The sequence below is a fragment of the Condylura cristata genome, unplaced genomic scaffold, assembly GCF_000260355.1.
Source record: "Condylura cristata isolate star-nosed mole 26May11 unplaced genomic scaffold, ConCri1.0 scaffold00017, whole genome shotgun sequence".
In the NCBI taxonomy this organism is placed as follows: domain Eukaryota; kingdom Metazoa; phylum Chordata; class Mammalia; order Eulipotyphla; family Talpidae; genus Condylura; species Condylura cristata.
In genome coordinates, this window is record NW_004567118.1 from 5,375,779 (window position 1) to 5,395,824 (window position 20,046).

General features: G+C 57.8%; 1 protein-coding gene across 1 annotated transcript in view; it reads right to left on the bottom strand.

Annotated features, from left to right (window-relative positions):
- The window catches only part of LASP1 (LIM and SH3 protein 1), a 34,255-nt gene extending 14,304 nt beyond the window's left edge, over positions 1-19,951 (bottom strand). Inside the window, exons 1-3 of the mRNA XM_004684263.2 lie at positions 19,756-19,951; positions 12,774-12,868; positions 5,128-5,212 (exon numbers count right to left, since the gene is read on the bottom strand). Of these exons, the coding sequence (XP_004684320.1) occupies positions 5,128-5,212; positions 12,774-12,868; positions 19,756-19,824 (249 nt within the window). The 5' untranslated portion in view covers positions 19,825-19,951. The remainder of the gene's footprint in view (positions 1-5,127; positions 5,213-12,773; positions 12,869-19,755) is intronic.
- Between the last annotated feature and the right edge of the window lie 95 nt (positions 19,952-20,046).

The following is a 20,046-nucleotide window of genomic DNA, read 5'->3' on the forward strand; positions in this document are numbered from 1 at the left end:
CACACACACACACACACACACACACACACACACACACACACACACACACTGTGGCCACATGTCAGGAGTCCAATTGTTTGGCTCCTGGAGCCCTAGTTCATCCATCCATGGGGTTCTCCTTTCTAAAAGGTTCCAGAACCTCCTTTCTTCTGATCCAGACTAAAAACAAAGGCCTGGACATGCTAGCTCCCCCAATGTACACACAGGTGCCAAATACCCATAAGGGCCCAGAACGGCCCGGCAGCAGCTCTTCCAGGAAGCCCAACAGACATCTTAGTGTTTGGGGTTGGGGTAGGGGCCGGAGGAGCCCTCTGAGAAGGGCCTCGGGGGACTTAAGACACTTAGCATCAGAAAAACAGCCCTGATTCAGTATCCCCACGCATGGCCAGAGGCCTGTGAAGGGCTGTCACAGGAACTAGCTGAGGCTTGGGCGGTGTCCTACACCCGAGAGGCAGAGCCAGAGAGAGCTGGCACCGACTCAGGCTCAGTCTCCCCTTGCGAAAGGATCTTGGCCACATGACTTGACCTCTCGAGCCTCAGTTTCCGCACCTACACTGAGGATCACAGTACCACCCCCTCCACTGCATGGGGGGGCCGCAGCAGGCCCACGTCACGCTGGTGCGGGCAGGCTTGAAAGTGCTTCGTCAACATTACAGTGCTGAACAGAGGCCCCACTCCTTCCTCTACTTCCTGGCCTTGCAAGGCTCAGGCTCCTAATCCACAGGAATAATCGCCATGGCGACACCTCGATGACATCAGCTAGTTCCCAGGCTTGGGAACTGCCTCTCCCTCCCTGCTGGGGAAGGATGGCTCCTTTCACTCCTGGCACAGGCCACCCAGAGAGGGCAGGGCCAGGCAGAGTGGCACGTTGCACTCAGCACCACTTGCTGTGTCCCTGGGCCAGCCAGTCCCCCTCCCTCCTGGCTCTGGTGTCTGTGCCATCTTTAAGCACCTGCAGGTCATCACTATGGAGAATCTGGTGGGGAAGGCTCTGAGAGGCTGGGGGTGCTGGAGGGGGTAGTGGAAGTCCAGCATAGGGAGCCAGGACGCAGGGTGGGCTCGGCCTGCAGTCTGTCCTCAGGGCCCTGCTGGCCCCAGGCAGCCTGTATCCTGGCCTGGGACCCCTCACCAGGACATAATGGGGGGGAGGGGAGGAGGTTTCTGCTGAGGAGAGCTGCCCAATGTCCCCAGCCCAGCTGTCACAGGTCAGGAGCCGCTCAGGGCCCCGTCCCAAGGACTCGAGGCAGGGCAGGGCCTGACCCCTCATGCTTACACCCAGAAACTTTATGGGTAGGTTTATTGATTATTCTCCCTGTTCACCTCTTACACCAGTGAAGAAGCTTCAAACACGTTTGTTGGGCAAATGATGAATGAACTGAATGCGGACACATAAGGTCCAAACAGGCAGCATAATTTAGAAAACAACTGCCTTGCTGGCCCAACAAAAGAGGAAAGCTCATGATTTTTATTGAGCAAAATACAGTGACCAACAATTTTTACTTATTATGCGCCTGCAGTGTGCTGTAACTCGCCCCTTGGAACAAAACAGACATCTGTTTTTTAATTAGACACACGGATGGGAGGCAGAGTTAGTGGAAAGGATCAGTGCTGGAAGCAATCAGCAAAAGGTCGCCATGTCCACTCCCCAGCTTCCGCGCACCACTCCTTTCCTTTCCAGGGGACTCGTCGTCGTGGCAAAAATTTATCGAGAGAGCTGACACTACCCCGGAACCTACTCTAAGCGCCTGGTATATACCAACATCCTCGCTTTCCTGACGAAGGCACTGAGGCGCAAAGAAGCTAGATCACGTGCCTGAGGTTGTTCAGCCAGTGGAGAGAGATGAGGGGCTGGACGCTGGGCCAGCTGGCCCAGGTAAGAGCCGCACAGGTGTGCTGCCGGCCCTCTGGCCACAGGATCCAATTAAGAGTGTGGGGCCCCTGCACCCCTGCCCCAGGGCATTACCCACACTGGGTTGGGAGACACAGGGCCACACAGGTGTGATGCTGAGGGGCATGGGAGGGCCTCCCCCGCCTCCTCCCGCTCCCAGCTGCACAGACACACCAGCAGCACTCCCACTCACGCACAGCAAAGCTGTGGCTCTACTCTGCCAGAGGCCTCAGCCAGGCTGGACGGAACCACCCAGAGGGTCATTTCTGGTCAACCCTGTGGTCACCTCCCCCGCAGGGGACAAGACAGGTGTCCCAGAAAACACAGTACAGCTCTGGGAGCCAATCCGGAGACCGGAGAGGCAAGCTTCCGGAGGAGGGCTGAGACCCAAGGGGGCTGGGCCAGGAAGGCGCCTGGGAAGAGAGAGGGTGGGGTGTGGCAGGGGAGCCGCCCACTTCCCCTCCAGCTGGCCACAGAACTCTTAGCCACAGAACTCTTAGCCGCAGAACTCTTAAAGCCCGTAGCCAGCCACAGGCAAGCTCACTCAGTAATTCCTAGACTGAAAGCCCCCCACTTTCAGGCTCTCAAGAGTCTGCTGTCCACACTTTTCCAGGGAGGCCAGTGGCCAGCCTCAGGCCACACAGCCAGTAGGTGGTAGAAGGAATACAGAGCCAGGCTGTGAAAGGCAGCAGGGCCCTTTGATCCCCCCTCTGCCTACCCTGGTCCTCAGGGACCTCAACTGCAGATCAGAGAGGTGTCTTCAGGACCGAGCCCCGCCTCCTCCCGTGGCTGACACCCCTCAAGCAAAGGTGGACTCAGGACAATCTACCCAGGGACTGCCTCCCTGGGACCAAAAGCCCTTATTAGAATGACCAGGGATCAAAATGCATATTCCCGGGCCCCATGCTGCCCACCAGAAGCCCTTTTATGAGGTCTGAGAACTTGCATTTGAACAAGCCCCCCAACAATCAACAGTCCTAAGGTTTGAGGCCTGGATTGGGGGCAACAGCAGGCTGAATGGCCTGAAATCTGCCTCTGTCCCTGGGCTGTGGGCACACGCGGGCCTCTCTAAACCTCCGTGCCCCTCTGTACCATGGAAATACCAACATGCTCTCCCTCATCTGGCGGCCGAGGGGTTTAAATGTGGTCAAGGCCTGAAGAGATCAGACCCTCATCAGTGAGGCCCTGATGATGAGTGACTGCTGAGCAATGCGAGTCCAGGCCCCCAGGAGGTGAGTGGCAAACCAGGGCACCTGGGGGGCAAGGTCAGGCAGAGAAGCCTTCAGGCCCCGTGCGTGGTACCCACCTCCCTCGGGAGGAGCAGAAGTGGCCCCTGGCAGCAGCGACCTGCCATGTCCACCTGCTCCCGGCTCTGGTCCAGTCCTAGACCAGAGGCCAGCTGGGATGCTTCCTTGTCCAGGCCCCGCCTCTCAGGGGTCAGGTTCCCGGGGCAAAAAGAGCTGCGGCTGAGCTTTGGTGGCACACAAAGGCTAGGGACTTGGCCAGGCTTAAGTCTTCCTCCTCAGGGTAGGTGTGTGTCCCTGGCCTCCCCCACGTGTGTGAACACAGCCCAAGTCTTCAAGGGCCTGCGGCTCCCTGTGCCCACCCTGCCTGCAGGTCCCTCTGTGGGATTCCTACCACTCCAGGCTCTGAGTGCCCCTCTCAAGCCGTGAGTTATGTAGCGGTGGCCCCAGTATGTCTGCCTGCCTTGTGAAGCCCCAAGCCCTCTTAGCCCCAGAGAGCCACCTACAGGGCGGAAGTCCAGGGAGGTGTTTGCAGCCTGGCCAGGGTCTGGCCAGAATCTTGCCTGTGCAGGCGAGGCCCCGGCCCCACCCCTCTCAGCCCGGTTCCTGCAGCTGGGCCACTTGGATTCCTCAGTAGGCACAGCTCTGACACCCACAGACATGAGCTGCTGTCCTGGGATAAACCAGTGTCCCCACTTACTCCTACTAGGCCACATGGGCCCCAGGTCTCACTGCCCCGGTCAAGCTCACTGATCCTGAACCCAAGTCGGAACACCCACCGGCCTTACAGTACACGTCAGGAAACAGTCTGCTCCCTGCTCTGATACACCCCCACCCCGCCCCGCCGCGCTCCGCCCCAGCAGGTCAAGGACAAATGAGGTCAAGGAACTTAAAGCACGTGTTAAGCTTTGAAAATTCTCCCCAGCATAAGGAACTATTGTGTTCATTATCTAGGTGGAGATAGCTCTCCCGGGGAGCTGGCTGGAGAAGTAAGAACACAATCCCAGAGCCACAGCAGGCATCACTCAAAGGGACAGCTATTTGCTCTTCCGCGAGAGGACCCGGCCTGGCTTGGCTGCCACGAGGAAGGAGCTAATGTGCCCAGAGCGCAGGTCTGGCACCCTGGCTGCTAACACTGTTGCCAACCGGGGGGCCACGCGATCTGAGCCTGGACACCTCGTCTATGCAATGGGGGAACCAGCCTCTTCCTCGAGGGGTACTGGGAGAACTGAGAGAAAGCCAGCCCTGGACAGCACAGCCGGTCACATGCCCGGCTGGGAGCCAGGTGCCCAGCGTCACATCGTGATCAGCTAGCGGGTGCCCCACACTCCAGGGGGTGGAGAGGTTCCCCTCTGTGGCCCATGCGGATCCTTCAGAGTCTCTTCTTGGGCCTGGCACCGTGCCCACTGGGTTGAGTTTCCCATGATGCAGCCAGGCTTGTCCCCCCCCAAGGCCTCCAAACAGGGTCTTGCTCTGCTCTTAGGGTTCTGGGTCCCTTGCTCATTCCTCCGTGTGCCCCTCACTGCCACGCCCTCTCCCGCCATAGCAGATACTTGAAAAAAATCAGGCCCAAGGAGATGAAGACAGGACAGGCCCCTGCACACGTGGCCTGCTGAGATGGAGTCTGGAGACAAGGCTGTGGAGGGCGGGCTGTGGAGCCTCAGGGTGGCCTGTCCTTCCAGGGCGGTGTGAGTGGAGAGGCGGGGAGAGAAAGAGGAGCAACTTCCTGGAGGAGGCAGACTTTAGCGGGGCCAGAGACTCGGACACCCACACCGCTCTGACCCGCTTTAGTAGGAAGGGGCAAGCTCTCCCCACTCCTTTGATAAAGTCAGGAAATAGGAGGTAGTGGGTGTGGGCATGAGGGGCAGGGCGACAGGGCAAGTGCCAGGATTTCAGCCCTTTGGGCCTGTTAAGTGACCACAGAGGGAAGGAGCCCTTGCCAAATCCGGGGGTTACGACAGCCTCCCTCACGGCCGCGGGCCGCCCTCCCCTCACCTGACTCTGGAGCTCGCTCTGTTGCTTGAGGCGAAGGTTTTCCGGGGTGTCGGCCACCATGGTGAAGGACTGCTTAGGGTAGTGTCTGCAGGACAGAAAACAGTGGGGGTCACTCCGGGGGAAGGAAGGGTGAGCCAGGCTTTCGCAGACCTGACGCTTTTCCTGGCAAGTTCCTTGAAGCCTTGAGCAGCTCCTGCCTAGCAGCAGGACTGGGGTGTCCCTCACCCATGGTCAAAGGAGGATGAATGTTTTCTCAGACTCACCTGGGCTAGACAAGAAAGACATATCAGCCCTGCGTACGCAAAGGGAGGCCATGGGACGTTCTGAGCATTTCAGATCACCCTTGACCGGCAATACCCAGGCCTTTCAGCCTACCACACAGGGTGGCTGAGGGTGCAGGACCACTGGGAGGCCCAACCAGATTGGGGAGACTGTGAACATGGAGTCAGGACAAAGTTCAGCTTGGGCCAGAAATAGAGACCAGTCAGGCAGAGGAGGGGACATAGAAACAGAAGGGGAAGGAGACATGCATATTCAGGAGGGCTTCCTGGAGAAGAAGGTCAGGTTATAGGGTGAGAGAAAAAAGGAGAACAATATGGATACACCTTAAAGTAGAATTTCGGGGCCCTCCCTGATGGTACGAGGGGTTAAAGCACAGCAGTGTGAAGCTATCCACAGCACACTACAGCGTGAGTTCCATCCCTGACCAGGGAGCTGACCCACATGGCACAGCTGACCTCTCCTGTCTCCCCTCAGTGGTGTATTTCAGTCAGTCTGCCTGTTCTTCTCCCCACTCTGTCTCTGGTGAATCCTCTCATCCCCCATACCTCTGGCCTGTACCCCAGTTCTTGTATGCATACATATATAGATCTTAAAAAAGAAAGTAGAATTCCAAAGGCAAACAAGGTCAAAGTCCTTAAACCTCACGGGGACAGGTGAGAGGTCAGCTTGAGGCCAGAAAGTCACTAGATCACCCACTAGTGACAGATAACACACAACTGGTATCTGCCCGGTGCTAAGGGCTCACATCTGTGGTCCATCCGTTCTCACAATCGGCATTGTTCCCTCTGACAGGTGGGAGAACAAAGGCTCTGGAAGCTTAAACAATGAGGCCCAGGTACGTGGTCAAGGGTGATGACACCCGATCTGCACCAGACACCCCCAAGGGCCAGCATCTGAGCCAACCTACACACTGCAAACACAGACAGAGCAGGGGCCTGTCCTCAGAAAGTAGGCTGGCTTGGAATTAGTAGAAGCCAGGGCCACCCTCAGAGCCAAGCCTGCAGGGACCCCCAGGACCATCCAGGCCAGCTCTCTCATTTCCCAGGGGAGGAAATGGTGCGCTGCCCCTTAGCTGGCTTCATAAATTACTTATTTATCACATTGGCTTGTAGTCTTCATTCTTGAGGCGAGGGGGGTTTTGGTTTCTTTTGTTCAATGCTTTATCCCTGGAGCCAGTACCTGGTGTCCAAGAAATGTGTGGAGTGAGTGCATGTCACACAGGCAGTGGGTGGGTCTCCTCCTTCCTACGCGGCCCTCACAAAGTCCCCCAGTGGAACAGCCAGACGAGAGGAAGCCCGGGTCTCTGGTTGTGTCTATGCCTCGGCAGCAACATGGTCGTACGGGCCCCGGCTATTTCAGGGACTGGGGGTGCCTTCTCGAGCAGGAGTCTGGGGTTGGGCCATTTTTTGCTCTGGGCTGACCATACTCCACCAGAACACTGACCACCAGCAGAATCCTGATTCTCAGGCTGTCCCAGGTGAGGGAAGGGCCATCCCCTCCCACGTGTGTTCTTCTCTGGTTAGCTGAAGCGCCCAGGAGCTGGTCAAGAGCTGCCTCTGTGTGTTCCCCAAACCACTTGCACACACACCACTTCCCTCTGGCATACCATGGGTAAAGGGGTATGGAAAACTCAGCCAAGGCGGGGCACGAGTAGAAAGGGCAGTTTGGGGCTCTGCCCTGCCACTGCTTGACAGGGTGAGGCCAGAAAATCCTTCCTCACTCCTTGCAGTGTGCAGCTGTCCTGGGCCTAGGGAATTCCAGCTGTGCCCCTCCCCCACTGTCCACTGTCCTCCGTGGTCCTGCCTCCCGGTTAGGCTTCAACTCCCCCAGCAAAGGGAGGGAGGAGACTGCAAAGCAAACACAGATGCCTGCAGCTAACACCTGAACTGGCCGAGGAAGAATGCAGGCCAAGGCTGCAGTCCCAGGAAGGAAGGAGCTTCTGCTAACATCCCTGACACTGCTCACGGAGGACCCAATGGGAGGCTGTTCCCAGGTTATCACAAGGACAACAGCAGGAAGGATCAAAGCAAGATCTGCAGCAGAACTGCCTGCCAGAAAGGCCTAGGAGCGACGCTTCGAAGCGGCCTTCCCACGGGAGCGTGCTGAAGGCAGCGTGAAGGGGTCACAGGAGTGTTTGTAGGAGAGACTCCGTGAGAGGCAGGAGAGAACCCAGGCCTTGGGCTGGAGCCAGCGCAGCTCTCCAGAACCTGCCCTTGGAGGGGAAGCATGGCTGACACCTATCCTGGGAGCCAGTCTGGCAACCTGGGGCACCCTGTTTGCCTGAATGTACGGGATGAAAATTGAGTGGCACCTCGGGGCCCCAAGGACCACCCGACACGCGTCCCCAGCCGCAGTTCCACAGCCCGACAGACACACCGCGTGCTCCTCACACATGAGGCATACAGACCCAGGCCCTCCACAGGCCTCAGCAACAACACCGTCACGCACTCTCTGCATGCCCCCAGAAGGGTCTGGGGAGCCCCCCCCATATGCTGCGGGTGCGGGTTGGTGGGTATTTCATCCTCTCTTCATAGCCATCATTACCCCAGATCTCAGCGCCCCCACCACCACCACCAAGCTGGAATACTAATCCCATCAAAAACTGGGGTGGGGGGAATGGCTGCAGCCTAGATCTTGGCTTAATCTGGCAGAGGAGTGGGACATGAATCCTGCATCAGGTTAAATAGATTAAGCAGCGCTCCAGAGCCCCCACTCTTAGCCTGCTCCCTCAACCCCAAGCCCAGTCCTCCTGCTGGGTCAACCCTGTCCCCTCTCACAGCCCACACTCCCAACCCTGGAGCGACAACCCTGCCTTTCCCTTCCCCTGCTCACAGGGCTTCAGGTTCCCATGGCAACCTCATCCCCAGCTCCAGGCAGGAGATGAGCCACAGCAGCAGACAGAAAGGGGAAGTCTGTGGGGGTGGGGAGGAGACACAGACAGCAGGGGTGTCCTCAACCGCAGCAGAGGAGCCCGTGAGGGCAAAGCCAGGAGCCTGCTTGCAGGAGCCTTGCACACCGCTGAGGTGCCAGCGGCAGGCAGAGGCTTGGGTTTGATTCTGGCATGAGCGCCAGGGCCGCGCCCCGCCCCCACCTACGTGACTGCCTTCAGAGAGGGCTCTAACAGCTCTGATCTCCTTCCAGCAACAATTGCAGGGAATTTTATCCCTTTACTATCTCCCTGCCCCTCACCCTTTGCACTGGAACCCCAGGGAGAGAGAGCGGCTGGTGCCGATGGGAGCACCACCCACCCCATTGAGCGACCCAGCACAGTGGGGACAAACTGGACCAGACAAACTGGGCCGGGCCGGGCCAGGCGACAGGGGCCAGTGGTGAGATCGGGACACCCCAGCCCTAGCCTGGAGCAGGGTCCGGAGGACATCTGTTCTTTGTCCCTCCCAACAGCCTGTGCTTGCCCGTAGTTAATCATTCCAAGCACTGGACCCTGCAGCGATGCCCCACCCTACTCTTCAGCAGTAATAGCAGCTGCTGTGGGGGAGCCAGCCTGCAGCGACACTATCTTCCACGATCTCTGGGGCAGAGGAAGGGACCCAGCAGCCACCCAGCAAAGACGGGGCCCTGCGGGCAATCAGGCCACTGCTGGCAGCAGCTACAGACGCACAAAGCCACTTCCTGATAGACAGTGTCCTGAGTACATTCTCTTGGAATCTGCCAGAGCTTGGGGCTAGAAGGCAGGGGTTATCATGTATCCATTCCACAGCTAAAGAAGGCGAAGAGCCCCACGTCAAGGACGGAGACCCCTCCTCCTCCTTCAGCTGCCCGCTGGCCCCCAGTCAGAGCCTGGGGAAAGTTCTGTGTCCTGGGGAGGGTGGAGAACAAAGCACTTCACCCTTCAAACCCAACCTGTTTCCAAGCACAGCCATTCTGAGAGACCCCTGGGGTCTCACAGGCACAGTCGCCTTGAACTTGTTCTAAAGCAGGTGTCTCGAGTGTCCTGTGAAATACAGGAGAAGGGGCGTCTAGCTGAGGGTCCCGGGGTCACCTTCCGGCCTGGAGGGACACGAGGACAAGGAGACGCTGTACAGCTCCTCTCAGGCCTGGCTGTGACGGGCGGCCGGTCGGCATGTCCCCTCCCAGCCCTGTGTTAGCCGTGAGCCAGGGCAGAACTAGAGCGACCAGAGAGCCTGAAAGCACCGCTCCCCCATTCCACAGGCAACCTCGCCCCTTCCAGCCTCGGACCCCTTCAAAAACCATAGCTTTCTGTTCACAGAGGAACAAAAATACATCAACAAAAGCAACAAGGAGCCTTTGGTTTTACCAAAAGGGAAAAAAACCCACACCAGCCCCTACATCCTGCCTCTGACTCCCCTACTGGGAACACTGCCCAGGGACAGGCGGGGGGCTCCCTGTTAACCCAGTTTCTCACCAGCCCCCCAGCCTCAGCAGCTAAAATGGGGGATAGGAAGCAACAAGGAGGCATTGTTTGGTCAGAGAGAAGATTCAGCAGTCAAAAAAGATCAAGGCTAGACATTAGGAAGAACTTACCAGCCCTTGGGGGTGCAGACAAAATCAAAATCAAAGCTGGAACGTGCCCCGATGGCCACACATAAAAAGCAGTGAGCCTGCCAGAGTGGGCAAGGCAGAAAGCCTGGGCCTCAGTTTCCCCATTCTATAATGGCAGTGTTAGTAAGTAAAGGGAGGGATCCCTGAGGTTCCCCAAGTCCGTGACATCTCAGAGTAAGGCTCTAGGGGTAATTTGAGGCTGGCCACACTGAGGATGCACCTTTGAGCTTAACACATTCTTCCAATCCCAAATACATGCCACCCCAAGGTCCTGGCTGAGGGACTGGTCAGGTGAGCAGAACAGAGAGCCTCTCACATACTCATGCACTGGAGCCACCCAAGTCCCTGGCAGAGTGCCAGGAGAGGTCACCTGCCCCTGTGGGTCCTGAGCAGGAGGTTCTGCTGAGGAGGAAACCAGGCCTGAGGGCCATTAAGCAAGGCTAGAAATAGGGGGACAGTTGTCCCTCCCAAAGCCCCAAGATTTGGGGACCTGAGTGTCGCTGGACAATGGAGCCGAGGCGGGAGAAAACAGGAAGGAACAGAGTGGACACTCAGCATGGTGCCTGCCGGTGCTCAGCAAACCCTTGGCCTAGGCCCGCTGTCCCTGGGTGGGAAATTCTGAGCATGAGAGATTGAGGCTCAGACAGGCCAGCAGGGCATCCTTGCAGGCGGGCTCTGGCCGGGTTTACTCTGGAGCCCCCATGCCTGGCTTGCTGGGAGAGTCCACTGACCAGCAGATGCTGGCTGGGGGCACGTGGTGGCCAAGACAAGTTGCTGCCACAGCCTCTGGAGTGACGCACATCTGAAGCCACACGCTCTCCCCTGCCCCCACGCACCCAAGATAACATCCCATTTGGGCCAAAGGACGACTGGCCATGGCGGAGGCTAGGGGAGAGACCAGCCTCCTGCTTGGGCGGGAGCCAGGACAGAGACCTACATGGGGGAGTGTGGAGGTAAACTCTCCCTACTGCACGAGGTTGGAAGCAGCATCCAGAAAGGGGTGCTTCATCTTCTGTCTTCCCTTCAACACCCCCCTCCCTGCAGCCACTCCTCAACTCTACTTACTGCAACCTCACCAAAAGAAGGCAAGGAAGGGCCCTCCCTGGTGGCGCAGCGGGCTGGAGCACCGCACTGCGAAGCCAAGTCGGAGCTGAGGCTAAGCCAGAGCTGAGGCGGCTTCACTGCGAGTTCGATCCCTGCCCCGGAGGTGACCCACATGGCACAGCAGACCTCTCCTGCTCACCCGCTGCTCCCCTCAGCAGTGTACTTTGTCCATCTGCCTGTTCTGCTCCCTACTCTGTTTCTGGTGAATCCTCTCGCCGCCCCTGCACCTCTGGCTGTACCCCAGTTCTGTATGAATAAATAAATCTTGGGGGAAAAAAAAAAAAAAAGAAGGCAGGGAAACTACTCTGGAACTTTGGTATCAGGCACAAAGCCTCATGCCCCAGCACCCACCAGGATCAGGACTCAGCCAGACTTCTGCCTGGAAGGTGGAGGCTTAGAAGCTGCTGTTGGGGGGTGGCAGAGTGCCCAGAATCTAGCCTGTGGTACAGGAATCAAGGGGTTAACTGCCCTAGCTACTAGCTTTGCTGAACCCTACCCCACTCCCCAAAGCAGGGAGGAAGGCAGAGAATCAGGGCTTGTGTGAGCCCTTAAGAATTCGAAGAATGTCCCATTTCCCTGGGGGGGGAGGGGGGAAGGACCAGTGGAAGCTAATAAAAGAGAAGGGGCAGCTGGAGGAGGAGGGGGCCAGAATGTGACAATCCTACCCCAGGCACGTTTCCTGGTGCCCTGGTGCCCATCCCGCCCAGGGAGAGCATTCCCATTGCTTCTTGGGCGAGATTGTATCAGTCTTCCAGCACCCAGCACAGGTTGGCATAAAGCAACCAGCAGGCAATAAATGCTTGGTCAAATCCCCAAGGAGATGAGGCTGTGTTATTGGCAGGGTGCAGTACTGGACAGTGACCTTTCAAAGGGGTTTAAGGCCCCCAACCCTTTGAGTCCCAAAGTCCCCCTCCTGGGATGTACTTCAGCTGCAAAAAGCCTTCTGACTAAGGATTCAAGAAAAGCCTGGACTTCAGTCAGATCCTGAATCTTTCTGAATATGGATGTTGCCCCCTCCTTGAAGCGAGGTGACCTTCCAAGTCCCCCCAATAGGAGAAGGGCAGCCAGCATGAATGTGCCTTGCTGTACACAAGGTCAGCCTGAAGGTGGAAGGTGGTGTAGTCTCTGGAACCAGGGGTGAGGTGGGGGTATCCCTCTGGGATGGGGAACCCCATCTCTTCCATCTTCTCACAGCAGAACAGAGCCCAAGCTAACGCCAAGAGAGTCACAATGTGTCCTCACCAGGCGAGAGACCAGCCCTATGTGTTCCCTCCCCGCCTCCCTCTCAAGAAATGAACACTAGATGGGCTGCCACCAGAAGACCCCAAACCTAGGCCCAGATGCTCTGAGGGGCAGGTGAGAGAAGAAAATAGTCAACCGCTGGGGGGTAGTGGACAGAGAACACAAATGGCAGACACAGGCAGGTCACTTGTTCGAGAAAGCCCACTGGCTCCCTTCCTGCCATCAGACCGCGACGTGAGAACACGGAAAGAGCAGGCCTGATTTAGCACCCAGAGGCTGCGTCTGACCTAGCTTCCCGCCAGCCATGCAATCTTGGGAAAATCCCTTCCCTTCCCCAAGCCTCAGCTCCTTCGCTAGCTCACTGGCAGCTAAGTGACGGCCGATGGCCCACAAGCAGGCCAGGCTGAGGGCTGCACGGCCATGTCACCTTGGGATAGAAGGAAAGATGGACTGAGAGGGTCCCGGGCCCCCCAGGCCCCCGCCCGAGCAGGACTTACGCGTTGCAGTAGGGCTTCTTCTCATAGCCCTTGTAGTTCTTCATGTTGAGTGTCATCTTGCAGGTCTCGCAGTGAAAGCATGCTTTATGCCAGAACTGGGGACAGAGGCAGAGAGGACACCTGTCAGGCACCAGCGCTTCGGGAAGGGATGCTCCATCCCAGGGGCTGACCCAGGCCCATGACTGTGCCAGAACAGTCACCCGGAGGAGCTGGGGACTTCTCGCGTCACAGGTTCTGCTGCAGTCAGTTCTGGTGCTGGCCGACACTCCCCCCTCCCCACATCCCACCAGCCAGCCACTTGAACTGTCAGAGGGAAGAAGGGCAGACAGGAAGCTGAGTGGGGAAAGGCGAGTTACACTGACAGCAGTCCCCAGAAGGCTGGCCGCACCTCAGCCACTCCTCAGCCCTGGGCTGGAGGAGCCTCATTGCTTATGCAAAGCTGCACCAGGGTTGCTAAGAAGCCGCTGCTGGACTCCAAGGGGCTCAGCCTTGGGAGGGCCCAGAGCACCCCAGCATAGAACCCAGATGCTCCTGGCTCCTACAGCAGAGCCTCAAGTCCCACAGGAGCCCCAGGTGATGCTCCAGCTCTGGTACACTCCACTGTCCATGGGACCCCCCAGAGGAGAGGCCCCAAACGGTTACACCTTTTCCACCCTCCTCCAGGGCAGGTGCACACCCTGCAGTTGGCTCCCTGCAGACGCACACTCATACCTGCCTCTCTTGGGATTGCTGAGGATTAAATGAGCCCTTGGCACAGCACCAGGTACCCCCCAGTACCCAAACGTTAGGTGCAGGCGCCGTCAGTTGAACCTCAGCCACGGGGCTCTGGAGCTCCCACTGGAGCCTGTGTGTGCTGGGGAGCAAGTAGGACTCCCCTGTGCTAACCACAGCTAGATGAGTATGAGCACCACGGTGAGCCTCCGGCAAAGTCCAGACAGGTGGTGACGGAAAGGGAACAGCGCAGAAGGGTCCCATCCTAAGAAACACACTGCTGGCCCTCCCTGGTGGCGCAGCGGGTTAAAGCCCAGCACTGAGAATCTAAAGCCGCTTCCGCATGAGTTCGATTCCCGCCTGCCCCGGAGGTGACCACATGGCGCAGCAGACCTCTCCTGACCCGCCCGCTGCTCCCCTCAGCAGTGTACTTCGTCGATCTGCCTGTTCTGCTCCCCACTCTGTCTCTGGTGAAGCCTCTCACCGCCCCTGAGCCTCTGGCCTGTACCCCAGTTCTGTATGCACAAATAAATAAATAAATCTTAAAAAGAAAAAAGAAACACACTGCTTGCTCTGGCCAGCCCTGTGGCCGAGGCAGGTCTGCCCAGACCCAGGCTGAAGCCTGCCCATTAGGTCCAACTTTCCAGACCCTAGAGCTCAGGCTGCCGGGCTGACCTGTCTCTGCCCCATCTCTGAGCAGTTGCAGGGGGTTCCCCAACCCTCAAGAAAGGAGGGCAGAAGCCAGGGAGGATGTCCAGCCACTGGGCTGATTCTGAGCCCTCGGTCCAGGAGCTCCAAAACACATTTCCTGGGGGTAGGAGAAAGATGATGGGGTAGTGGCACCGGGACTTCGGAGGTGAGTCCGTGAAGCATGTGCACATGTTAGGGGTGAAGCTGTACCTCAAGCAAGGGGTCCTTCTGGGAGAGGGGACAGAAAAAAAGACAGCTGAGGTTGGGATACCATCTCCCCACCTGGACCGCTATCACCGGGGGTCCAGGAGGTCACTGCCTGCTGATGGCACTTTCCCATTCCAGGAGGCCTGAAGGAATCTCCAGTGGCTGAGCAGTAAACGGAGCAATAGAAACACTCTTTGGGGAAGAAGGCCTGATGGAAGTCTGGAAGCAAAGGGATGGGCCCGACTAAGCTTGGCCCTCACCCCAACCCTCGCCTAGCCTAGAGCCTAGCCCAGACTCCTCGCGGTGCAAAACCCCAATTCATTCACCCACAAGAAAACTAAGCAGGGAGTCCCTAGTCCCACCAGGCCCCCAAAAGCGGCACCCCTCTCCCTCCCCCGTGCCTGGGAGGCCTGGCACAGTGCCCCAGCAGCCCTGTCACCACCCAGTCTGCTGGCCTCTGCCTGCTCAGCCGCACAAGCCCCTGCCTGGGCCCCGCCTCCACCACCCCCGCAGGGGCCTGCCAGGAAAAACATTCTCTGGAATCCAGACCATGACCCACTTTCACACACACACACACACACACACACGCACGCACGCACACACGCAGGAATACGCACTGTCCTAGGACGGGGGGCCTCCAAAGTCACTTCTTGACTGACTGAGGGGAGACAAAGGGGAAGAGACAGACACCCCTACTCTAGCAGATGGCCAGCTCCCCACTCTGAAGCCAAGCGCCTTGGGAAGGAGGCAGAATACATGCTGACCGGGTGGAAGTACAGGGCCAATGCCTAATCCGGGGGCCCGCAAGACCCCTCCAGGCTGCCATGTGGAGGAAATGGGAGGGTACCTATTCCCATCAGCAGCCCCCCCAACTCCCATCCTGAGACCCCTTGCTCTTAGCGAGACACAGAGCCTGGCTCATCTATTCCCTCAGCGGGTTGAGTGGCAGTGAGATGCGCTTCAGGCTCACTCCTGAGACTCAGTCTCCACCTCTGTAATACGGAGCTGAGAGCGGAGACCTCAGAGACACAGCGTGTGAGCAGATGCAGCTCTGGACAACCTGGTAGCTGCGCGGGCATCATGCCCCTTGCCCCACTCTCTAGAACAGAGTTCCCAGGTTCATGAAAATCCAGAAGCAGGCCACTGTGCCTGTCCTCTGTGGGGCAGGAAAGCTGAGGGCAGAGCGGCAGGTTACGGGGAGCGAGGCGGGGTCAGGGGCCTCACGGTGAAACTCCATTCCGGTCTCAATGGGGGGGGTCTGGTGAAGGAAGTCAATACAGCCCCACTTCGAGCTCATCTGCCTCCTCCCCCTGACCCCAAAGCCAGGGCAAGTTTCCCCTTCCTCAGAAGCCCCAGGGAAGATTTCAGAGAAGTGTCCCTGGGACTCAGGAGTCCGGGAGCAAAGTTCACCTATAGGCAGGCAAGTGCCCCCTGCGAATCCTTCTGGTGCCCTGAAGTTCAGGGTCACCTGGTGACACACACAAACGACCTCTGGTGCCATCAGCACCCTCTCAGCCCCTGTCCCAGGCTCCCTCGCCTGCAGTTCCAAATTGCAACACAGGACACAGAACACCCACTCCACAGAAAGGCAAGCGGAGACCGAAGCGAAGCGGCAGGAGGCAAGATCTGAGCAAGTGCTGCCGAGTGACTCTCTTGGGTCTCATGGAGTGGGGGAAGGGCAGCTCCCAGCTCAGAAGGGAGGATGTGGCCGCGCAGGTCACTGTGGCATCCTAGGCATCCTACCCGTGTTTGGCACCCAGGCAGCCTGGGGTGGCCCTGACTCCCAGTGAGCCGGTGAACGCCTTTCCCTCCCTCCCTCGCTGTAGCTCCGGGTTACAGTTTCTGTTTCTCCAGGGCCAGAGCCAATACCTGTCAGCCCCTCCCTGACCAGGTCACCAGCCCAGCTGGTTCCCGGCTTACAAGTGTTGGCCTTGGTTCCAGGCTCAGGAATTCTGGGGGAGCCCCAGCTCCCTCCAAGACCCCAGGCCAAGACCCTGAGCATTTCTCAGGTCAGGACAGGAAGGAGTGGGAACACCCTGTGGTGATGAAGAGTACTTTTTATAAGCACACCAGACAGAAGAACTGAGTACAAAGAATTTTACATTTTGCTTCCAGCTCCAGTGGAGAGGGGAAAGAGCCACGTGGCCTGACTGAGTTTATAGGGTTCAGGATTTACAAGAGCAATCACATCTGTCTGATCAAACTGCTATGAAGACTGAGTCTGGCACCTTGCAGTAAGGAGCTCTAACACTAGTACTAGATGGTCACAGGTGCCTGTGGACACGCTCAGCTGTGGCCAGGAAAATGGAGCACCATGGCAAGGCTTGTATCCAGCTTCCTTCTATCTTGCTGCTGCTCTGTGTGTGTATGTGAGAGAGACAGAGAGAGAGAAAGAGAGAGAGAGAGCGCACACACGCAACAGAGCACAACAGACAACCAAAGACAGAGCTCTCCTAATGGGGAATATTCCAGAACTAGCCACTGGCCAATCCTCTCCACCTGTTTTCATACATCCCAAAAAACAAGCCAGGGGAGAGGGACGTAGCAAAATTCTTAACCATGCAGGCCCTGAGATGAAAATGCTTCCCACAGGGTCTGGGACAAAACTTTCCGCCTGTCTTCAAATATAAAGGACTTCGGTGAAATAAGGGTGGGGATGCAACCTCTCTCTTTGCAAAGGTCCTGTGGCAGCTGCCCTTCAAAGTGCAAGACACTAAGTAGATCCCCAATAAACAGTTGTTAAATGAATGAACAAATGAGGTCATCCTAGTTGCCCCCACCCCACATCCCAGAAATCCTCCTTGGAAGCAAATCTCAACCTCCTTCCTCAAACACCAACATCAGCTTTATATATTTATTCAGCATGCAGAGCACACCGGAACTGCAGGTTGGGGGCAGGGTAGCTGTCTATCACATGTGATATGGCCTTTACCCACCCAAGTCTTTGGGAGATAAGGCTCAGGGAGGAGAAAAAGGCTGACACCAAGGTCAAATATGTATCTCAGGTGACATTGTGTGCTCTGTGCATAGTGAAACTACAGTGAAATGCATGAGTCTTCTGACTCTCCCATGGTAAGCGGGAAGCCTTGGGAAGCTGGTTAGCAACCACGCCTGTGGGACTGAATGTCCCCCTCTCCCAAGTCTCAGCCCTCGGGGCACCAGTTCCCCAGTCTAGGTGCCTGTCTTTACCTCCTTCAGGGGCTTGGGAGAAATAAGGCCAATAGCTGGATATTCCAGGCCTCTCATTCAGTGCAGCAAGGCAAGGTTTTCCCAAGGCCATCTCCTGTATGGAGAGCTCTTGAAAGAGGGAGAACTCGCCCCTCCCACTTCCCAGGGTAACCCCCATCTGGATGCCCTCTTTCAACTGGGGCAAAAAGAACAGGATCCCTGTCCTTCCCTCCCCCAATACCAGGAGCAAAGGTCCTGGTAGGTCTTTACATTGGGGGCCAGGTGTGGAGCTAGACAGCGTAAAAGGCAGCAAGCCACAACCCCTCCGGGCACTTTGGCAGGCACTTTAGTCCACTGCCCAACCTCCAAGGAAATGACATCATCACACCCATCTGACCCAGGCGAAACTAAGGCCTGGAGCCATTCATAAAGCCGGGGAAGCAAACTAGGAACTACAACCAAGTCCCCAAGTCCTGGGCTCACAAGCCCTCTGTTGTGGATTGCTTCTCCTTTATATGTGGCTGAACGTGCTTCCCGATTCATGGCTATGGAGAAGGGGACACAGGACTTCAAGATGCAGAGGCCGAAGTTCCTTCCACTAGGCAAGGGCAAAAACCCCAGTGTGCAGAGGGCACCTCCAACCTCGAGTCCTGCCCTCATGTGGCCGGTACAGTCACTGGGGAAGGTCAGCACCCACATCCCGCAAGCCAACAATATGGCCCTTCTCTCCTCCTGCCCAGTCAAGCCCAGGAGGGAGAACAGGAGTCCCATACACGCTGTTTCTCCCAGAGCAAGTTCAAACCCCACCCTCTCACCCTGACTCAGAGGCTAAAGATCACTGAGGAAGCTCCAAGCCCAAGGGGGAGGGGAGAGACAAAGTACCCAAAGAACTCGCTTTTCACTAACAAAACTGGGTTCCAGGAGGGCCATGAACTTGACCCCAGAGCCCTACACCCCTCTTCCATCCCATGCCTCTCACTGCTGCCAGTTTACAGGCCAGGGTGGGAATATTTGAACTTGAAGGTGAATAAAAGGCACGATGAGAAAGGAAAAGAATCACATATGCCTCTCCCCCAGACGGGGAAGGGGATGCAGGGGAGAGGAAGCTTCTGCCCAAAAATCTTACAGAGCTTTAAAAAAGACCGGATCCTAACCCCACGGCTGGAAACACCCAGTCCTACTCTCCACCCCTCTCAAAGTATAATGGCAACCAGATGAACTAGTCCAACAGGGGGTGGGGGGCACACGCATAAGGGCCCCCAAGGGACCGTGAATTTCCAGAAGGCCACCTTCCCCTCCCCCCAAATACCTCCCCCTTTTCTTGGCTTCCCCTGAACTTAGCCAATCCCACCCTCCATTGGGGAGCCCTGCTTTGAAAAGTTAGCTCTTTGTTCTTCAAGCCGGGCTTAGGTTTTTGAGCACAATTTCAGATCATGTCTGCAAATCACCCCCCTCCCACACACACCTCCTACTCCAGAGCCCTAGCCCGCCGGGCTCCGACTGGGCAGCCCGGAGCCCGGAGTTGGCTTCATATTTGGGGTGGGGGCTGGGAAGCTGCAGAGAGGTCTGTTAGTCTATTAACCACTGACCCACCAAGGGGGCTTCCGGTGGTCAAAAAAAAAGGTGGGGGCGAGCAATCTGGCAGTGGCGCTCCAGTCCTCATCCGAAGCCAAGCTCTCCAGATGTAACGTTCACCGGCGGAGAGCGGTCTCCCGCCCAGGAAGTCGGGCCATTTACTGCGGGAGCAGACGGTTTCCCCAGGCCCCCCAACCTCTGCCCCGCCCCCCGGTCCTCTCCCCACCCACCCACCCCAGAGCCCCGCTTCCGCCTACTTGGCGCTCGGCTTGGCGGGGAGAGGGAGCGGCCGGCTTCTTTCACTCCCCCGGTCCTAGGGGGCGGGACTGCACCCCTAACCTTCCCCACCCCCATCCCGGGCCCTGGCTGCCCTGCTCCTCTCCGATCTCCCAACCCTGGGCACACAGCCCACTCTTCTCCAACAGTGGCTACTCGCCACGCGTGGACTCCTTGCCTGACCGCGGATCCCCAGGCTTCCAGAATGGGGTCTATCCCCACACCCCAAGACACCGCCCGCCCTCCCTCCTGGGATCGCGGGGATGAGGCAGCAAAGACCCAGCCCCTCTTTCCTCTTCCAGTCTGGAGCACCGCTCCGGATGGCAAAGACGCGTCTCCGGGTCCCGGGGCTCACCTTATCGAGACAGTTCACCTTCTCCGTGGGGTACACGATCTTGCCGCACCGGGCGCAGTTGGGATTCATGGCTCCGGGAAAGGCTGGCGCGGGGACGCCCAAGATCGCGCGCGTTCTCTTCTCCCGGAGCGAGCAGGCGGGAGACAGCCGCGGCTGCAACTGCACTGGCGGCGGCGGCGGCGGGAGCTAGGGAACTGGCCTCCGCCTCCGCCCTCCTTCCCCTAATAAACACGGCGGGGAGGAGGGGCTGCCCGGGCGGGGACGCGCCGCGAGCGCGGGCAGGGGCGCGCG